The sequence below is a fragment of the Phoxinus phoxinus genome, assembly GCF_949152265.1.
Source record: "Phoxinus phoxinus genome assembly, chromosome: 7".
Classification (NCBI taxonomy): domain Eukaryota; kingdom Metazoa; phylum Chordata; class Actinopteri; order Cypriniformes; family Leuciscidae; genus Phoxinus; species Phoxinus phoxinus.
Genome location: NC_136882.1, coordinates 19773146 through 19781205, shown reverse-complemented (window position 1 = coordinate 19781205; position 8060 = coordinate 19773146). Strand labels below are relative to the sequence as shown.

General features: G+C 37.7%; 1 protein-coding gene across 1 annotated transcript in view; it reads left to right on the top strand.

Annotated features, from left to right (window-relative positions):
* The window catches only part of lmo7a (LIM domain 7a), a 53378-nt gene extending 48123 nt beyond the window's left edge, over positions 1–5255 (top strand). Inside the window, exons 26-31 of the mRNA XM_079617438.1 lie at positions 229–406; positions 1510–1699; positions 1814–2071; positions 3005–3113; positions 4368–4470; positions 4549–5255. Of these exons, the coding sequence (XP_079473564.1) occupies positions 229–406; positions 1510–1699; positions 1814–2071; positions 3005–3113; positions 4368–4470; positions 4549–4571 (861 nt within the window). The 3' untranslated portion in view covers positions 4572–5255. The remainder of the gene's footprint in view (positions 1–228; positions 407–1509; positions 1700–1813; positions 2072–3004; positions 3114–4367; positions 4471–4548) is intronic.
* Positions 5256–8060: the final 2805 nt, after the last annotated feature.

The following is an 8060-nucleotide window of genomic DNA, read 5'->3' as shown; positions in this document are numbered from 1 at the left end:
ATTTCGGTTTGCAGGTCCATTTCCAAATCTACTCCAGAACTTGATGAGGTTGCAAAACCAGATATTAAAGGTCAGTGCAGCTTTTATCTTTTCCTCTAACCCTTTATGTGTCTATTGTTGGTTGACAAATAAGGAGCCGCTGAGACAGCATTCCAGAAGAGCGTGTTGTCAGTGTGCCACATGTTGTACGGGCTGGAGTTAAATCTCACAGACAGTACAGTGCTGTAGAGTCTGTGGCTCTCTGCAGGTGTGTACGGCAGACACAGGGGGTTGGCAGGATGGCTGCTGGAGGAGGAACTGAGGCGAAAGAAAAACCCTCAGATCCAGAGAAAGCAGGCAGCGAGTGAGCTAGAGCTTGAGAGGAGGAGCATCCTCAATGCCATGAAATACAGAGACCCAGAGAGAGGTGGGGCGACTCGGACCCACGCCAATCAATCAGCTCAACCAATCACCTTGGCCTTATTTTCTGCAAATTTGACAGATGCAATCAATGTCAGCAAAATCAGATGCAATCGAGTCTGTGTCCACGTGATCAGTGCATTTGATTAAAAACTGTAATATAAAAACAGTGGGGTCAAACAGCCTGAGACCATAAGTGAAAATGTTTATATTTTTTAATTGTTCTAATTTTATATTTTTTTTCAAATGTTTCTAATAATATATTACACTACCATTTAACAGTTTGGGGTCAGTAATAGAAAAAAAGAATACATTATTCTGCAAAAATGCATTATTAAAATATTCTATTTCAAATAAATGCTTTTCTTTGGAACTTTCTATAATCATTAAAACAATTGTCACAGTTTCCACACAAAATATTAAGCAGCACAGCTGTTTTCACCTTTGATAATAATAATCTTTCTTGAGCACCAAATCAGCATATTAGAATGATTTCTGAAGGATCATGTGACTCTAAAGACTGGAGTAATGATGCTGAAAATTCAGCTTTGTCGATCACATTTTAAACCATTAAAATAGAGAATAGGTATTTTAAATTGTAATAATATTTATTAATGCAAGTAATATGTTTTGATCAAATAAATGCAGTCTTAGTGAGCACAAGAGACTTATTTTGAAACATTTTTAAAAAAATCTTACCAACCCCAGACTTTTGAAAGGTTGTGTATTATCAGTAAAATAAATATAAAATAAAAATTAATTTTGGTTATCCTCATTTTGCTTTAATAACAGCAACACAAGCTGCATGACCTTTATGTAAGAAACCTGATGATCATGTTCTTCAGCATGATTGAGATGATCCAAAGAGCTTCATGTTGAGCTTTAGTGGAAGCAGAACATCTGAGCGTCTGTGACTCTTTCATTGCCAGGCTTACATTATATTTTGAAACCCAGGTTTCACTGTGGTCTTTCTGTGGACATTCAGACCCCACTATATATATAATCATATGAAGATTATCTGAAATCAATTGCTCTTGATGTGAAATTACATGATGTTTGTCTATGTGCAACTTGTCACTTTGTTATTAATGGTAATTTTTGTCTGAGCAGCAAGCGGTGGTCTGGGTGAGGTCAGCAGGGACTATAAGAAAGACCCTCTATCTCGGGCTGAATTGGAAAGGCAGCAGATCCTTCAGGAAATGAAGAAGAAGACTTCCTTGAACACAGACAACAGCTGGATTCGCCAGCAGAGCTCTGCCAGTGTCACCGCCAAAGAACCGGTCGATCTTCCCATTAGGAGGTTAGTATATGACGATTTTTCTTACTTAGTGTAAGTTTTTCTTAGTGCTCCTGTAAAGATACAACTGATGTTACTTGTGAGCTACAAACATTGACAAACTCACTGTGCTTGCAGAGGCGAGTCTCTTGACAACCTCGATATGCCTCGTTCCTCCTGGAGATCATCATGGAGCACATCTAACAGCACCTCGTCCATACCAGACTACAGCCGTCCTCATTCTGCCCTCTCTGGCTCCTCATCGTACCATAGTGGACGTCCAGGGTCTGCCACTCTGGAGGCTTCTCAGTCCATGAGCTCCCTTAGGCAATCCTGGTCTCCATCCGCAACCACACCAGAGCAAGAGCCAGAGCCTCGAGCTCCACCACGAAATAGGTATTCCTCGCTAAAAGAAATTGTTATTGGTTTCGAAATACTCTAAAACAGTGGTTCTCACCTGGTGGATTGACAGCAGAATAATAAAATGCAACTAATTCTGGATGGCAAAACAAAGGAGAAAAAAACATCCATCATTTTTTCATTTTTTCACCAAACATTCATCATGTGTCTTATTAAACTGCAAATTCTTAATTTAAATTAAGACAAGTAAAAAAAAATCCTAGTGCATTAATGCAAAATACATATTTATTTTGTGTTAAGGATTTTTTTATGTTTTTACTAAAAACAAGTAAAAGTCCACCTAAAAATTTAAATTCTGTCAACATTTTCTCCCCCTCATGTCATTCCAAATCTGTATTTCCTTTCTTCTGTGGAAGACAAAAGAAAATAGTAGTTAATTAAACAGCTTTGGTTCCCATTTACATCCATTGTATGGAAGAAAAAAAATGGAAGTCAATAGGAACCAAAACTTTTTAGTTATTAACATTGTTCAAAATGTGTTCAGCAGAAGAAAGAAATGCATATATGGTTGGAATGGCATGAGGGAGAGTAAATGATGACTGAATTTTCATTTTAAACTATCCTTTTAAAAATGCTTTTCTAAATCCTTTTTTTTTTTCAGTTAATATATAATTTGGCCCAGTGCTTGTTCTATGTGATAGGCTTATAAATGAATATGGTCAATCACACTAAGAATTTTTTGTTGACATTTGATATGATAATCAGTTTAGATACTATGTTGGGCTGCCACTTGATGTCCAATTTGGCTCGTCAAGCAAAACCATTTGATAACCACTGACCAATTCCATCCATCCATCCCCGTGTGTCTCTCATATTTTTGTTGTCTTCGAAATGTTTAGACCCCACATAAGCCATGGGCTGTGTGCAAGTCTCTTGCTTAGCCCTCAGATCATGTTTTGTGTAATCTAGGTCAGTGAGTGGCAGGAAAATCTGTTCGTTCTGTAGTACACCACTGGGCAAAGGAGCAGCCATGATCATCGAGTCCCTGGGGCTCTGTTTTCATTTGAATTGTTTCAAGGTGAGCTTTCAGCTACTCCGAGGTCAGGTCCAGCCTGGCTTCATCAGTGACTAACCTGACTAATCTGCCCTGCCTGCTTTTACGATTATTCTAATCAGCTGTTGTGTGCACATATAAACTCAGCCATCAAAATGTCAAACCCAGAGAATCAAAATGCCAATTCTAACCCTCTAGCTGATTCGTGGATAATGACACTGACAGCTCTGCCCTGTGACTTTCCTTTCTTTCCTAAAAGACTGTCATTTGTTTCTCTCAAATGGAAACAAACCATCAAGAAGAAACCATGTGCATTTTTTTTTAAAGGCTGGACTACACAAATCCTTTTCTGCCATGATGGAATAAGTGTGATTTTGCTTCAATAATTGTTGTACTATGAAGATTTTGATTGCATCTGTGCCAAAAAAACCGTTACCTATATGTGCTGGATTAGCACTGCACCGTGGCATATTTAAATAAAAACTAAGTTGCGTAAACGCGCCTCATTTATATGCAAATTAGAATAGAACAATTTGAATAAATTGCACCTTATTCACTAAGTTCTAAGTACTATTTGACTGTTGCAGTAAGCATTGTGCTATTATAAAGTTGTATTTAAAAGGCATGTTTGTGTACAATTTGCAAGGGTAATTCATCAAATGATGGTGAAAAGTGTTATGATGGGACATATATCCAGAAATGTTGTGTAATCAAGCATACTTTCTGTGTGCTATTTAACGGTCACAGTGGCCCAGTTAAGAACTCCAGATTGCAGTAACCTGCTGCATCTTCCATAATTTAGCATTTAGACTGTAAATTGCACTGCACAGTGCGTTTAGCACATTTCTGTAGAGAATCGGGTGCTAAAACAACACAGACAAGTGCGTGTAAATAAACAACGCTATCAGTGGGCGTAATTCATTCTTATTTAATTCCCTTCTGAATTTATTCCTGTCTTTACCTTCAGAGCAGCCATATGTGGCTCATCTAGAGCTTTATCATTCCTCGCACATACTCGTCATTCTCCAAATGCCAGTCATATGTATTTCTGCTCATCCTTTTATTCACACTGCATTGTCCTCTTTCTAATCTCCTTGCTGAGTTATTTCTGGTCCTTTGGGCTGGTGTTACAACTTCAATTTCATATTCTCTTATGCTGCCTTTGACCTCAAGCTAGGATTCTCTCTCTCGCTCTTAGACGGAGGTGAGTGTATGATATGGCATTACATTGAGGATTCTGACTGTCTAACAATGTGTTCTTTCATCTTGTGTTTGCAGTGCTCTGACTGCAGGTCTGATTTGGGAGGCTCGGAAGCAGGAGCAGAAGTCAGAATACGAAACCAACAGCTCTATTGTAACTCCTGCTATATGCGACTCAAAAGTAGGCCAGACATCTCTGCAATATGTGCAATATAGTTAATTCTGATCTTCTTTATGACTATTTGTTCTCTCTTTCTAGCTGGGCAGCCCACATCCATGTGATCTTGCTGTACTCCAGCAGATTGAGGAAGAACCAATCACAGACAAGGAACTGTAAACACTAAAGAGTTGTGGAGATAAGGAGTATGTGATACCCGTTGAGTGATTCAGCCAGCCTTGATAATTCAATGAGCTTCTATTCTTCCTTTTTTTTTTTTTTACTTATGAGAGGGTGAGATTCCTAAGGTTATGTTTATTTGAAAGTATTAGTAATTGTTTGTACAAAAGGGACGTGCATGTACCTAAATATGAACTATGCATTTGAAAAGATAAATCATACACTGTCTTTTTAAGATTGAAAGATTCTTATGATTTCTGACTGGTTAACAAATATTTGTATGGTCCTAAAAGTGTTTATAGTAATTCATAGAAATATGCTATTTTATTGTTATTGCTTGTCTAGGTTTCTCCTGCAGTATGTGTTGTATAAGGGTTTGCTGACTAAAATATCCTGTTAATATTCCACTTTATCTGTGTGCCTTTTTGTTTTCTGATGGGGAAAGATAATTAAGGATAAATGCATTAAGAATTTATTTAAAATGGCATGGTTAGTAAGCAGCACTCATTAGTTATATACTGGTAGTATCCATTTCATGCATCTGAGCAATTTCTCAGCTGGGGGAAAAATTAATCTAGAACAAAAGCAAGCGTACTCCGTAATAATTGTAAATAAAATTTACCAAACTATGTCTTACCTGGGTGTGATTTACTTGACTAATCTCTCATTAATAAGATTTCTACACCTAAGACTAGGCTGAATTCATCGTTGCTGTCTCCAAGTAACATTGACTCATCTTTCATCATTCATACTGTAACCTCATCACAGTTGCAGTGGAATTTCATCCAAAGCCTTTTCGAATGGTTCATGTATTTTTATCACATAGTACTACACTGCATTTCCCATGATACTATGATTTCAGAGTGTGTGGTTTTTTTTGCAGTTCCCTAATGATATTACAATTGCACACTGCCAACATCTGTTGGCAACCTACTGCTGGTCCTCTGCATTAGATGTATCAGGGCCTAGGGAGCATTACGTGGAACATTTTAGATGCAGCCAACAGTTTTCTGTTTTTCTTACTTCTAATGGAGAGCATCAGCTGATTCTCATATCAGAGTAGTATTGCCAGATACCACGTAAGTAGGGCCTACCTATCAATATAAATATTGTAAACATTTAAAAAGCTTCAGATTGCCTTAAGCCCTAAATTTCCCTCTGTCTCCCCATGTGTATTTCGCTGTCTTTCTTACCCTGTATGGAACATTAGGCTACAATGGCACAGTTTGATCACCTGAAGCTAAAAAGTGAGTGGATTTTTTTTCTCTATATTTAGATGAGTTTCCAGTACTTTCTGCGTCATCCAGAAAATGTAAAACTAGTTGGCTACTTAGCTACATATTTCTTATCCATACTTTCTCTCTTATTTATTTCTATTTGCTTAATAAACCTGCATATTTTAACGTTACGAGAGATGGGATTAAGGCCCCAATATAGGCTACTCACGGCAAAGTTCTTTTTCATTCTTCTAATAAATAAACAACTTAAAAGAGCACTGACTTGTACCACCTGACTGCTGCAGATTAATTTCAGCATTGATAGTGTTGCCATTGAAACGCATAAATTAAAGTCATGAATTGCTCCGAGTATAACATCACGCATCTCTTCCAAATTACAGTTATGGCTAAGTCTGCATATGGGTGCAGAATGCAATGAACATTTTATGGTCCTACTGCTCCCACAGACAACATATAAATACATTAAGACCACTTAACTTAGTGATTGCTATAAGGATGTGAAGAGACTTTCAACCAGCATTACAAAAAATGTTTCCCGAACAAATCGCCTACCCTGCCTTTAAGTATGCATAAAAGCAGAGACTGATTCTGATTTCCCTCCCCACATCATGTTGTTTCTAACCGAAGCGTAGTCAGCTCCAGGAGGCGCTGTTAGCCTAGATGAGTTTTAACTGACCTGTGGAACATGCATAAAGAGATCTTTGAAATTCATTTAAAGAGGTGATACAGATGTCCGATCTCGTTGTCTGAGTGTCTTTAGTTTGCTGGGTGGAAGGATAGAGGGTTTCCTCCACCCCCAAGCTCGCCCACCTGCTATCTGGACTGATGCTAATTTTAGTCCGCATGATTGATGTCAGCCTTGTCTAGTTGCCATGGTTTTAGTTTCTCACTGAACATCACCTGCAAGGTGCTACACTTCTCTGATCTGACATGTTAGGTAGCATTTACAAATAAAGAAAATAATCATTCATACCTGTACCACACAGATATTCTTATCTAAAAATACAAATTTTATTGTAAGGCTAATTAATTTATGTATAAGAAATGTTATTTTTATTATTGTTTTTATTAAGTTTTCCATGTCCTCTGTTTCATCAAAGACCTTGTTTGATGCAGTTATTTATATACTATTATAGTAGGCTATGTATTAATAATCCAATAAAAAAAAGGTTTACTTTAGTAATTTTGTAAAGTTTTTTTTTTTTTGTCTGCATGAATTGGAAGTTGTGATCGTCTTTTCTTCACAAATGTATATCTAAGTGAAACAGCTTGTTGAACAAGAAAAAACTTGATTTTGTCCATGGGGAATTGATTGGATGGTTGTGGTTGCTATTGCTGTGATGTCATGACGGCTTTTTTCAAGTTTAATGTGTTTTTGGCTTAATACTTTTACTAGCCTACTTATCAGTTAATTTTTTTTCTCAACAAGCGTTAAGTGTCACGATAAGCAGAAGCTTCCTCCAGCGCTTTGAAAAGGATTGTTAGAGGACCTTTTGATGAAGTGAAAGAAAATCAAGTTAGATCTGATGTGTCCCGGACTGAAGCTCTAGGCAATACTTTGGATCGATTAAGGATACAGAATGTTCCCATTTTGTTTTAGCGCTGTGGAGGCAAATGTGCACTTGCTTCTTTTTTCTTTTTTTTATGCAGCTCACATTTAGTTTTTCAACACTGAGTTTCCTGAAAGTCTTCAATTATTGCAGAGGTCTGTTTGGATATTATAGTGGTCCTGTTTTGGTTAATTGTACAGGTAGTTGAGTTTTATCCCTCTTTTCTAGTGTTTTGTCATGGGTTGTTATTATCAGCCTTTCTGTGCTGGAGGCTTCTGTTGTTTCGTGGAGGTGGGTAATATGCTTATTGACTAAAGTGGCCATTAAACCAGCACTTAGTAACCTGGCAGTGACATGCAGCACAACCCTCAATCATAGTTTTTTAGATGCCGCATCGTTTCTCCTCCGCACTTTAGAGCCAAACACGCATGAGAAGTGAGTGGCTACCTGACTGAAGTGGATGAGGGAAGGATTCTTGCAGGTGTGAGAATCAAAGGGATTTTTTTTTAAAGAGGGGGAAAGCACCCACTCTTCAGTCAAATGGAGATTTGGTGTGGTGGTAGAAAGTGATTCATTTTTTATGTCAGGACCTAAGCCAAGTGCTATCACTGCAGGCACTGATTTCTAATTTCCCTTGATGGCATAC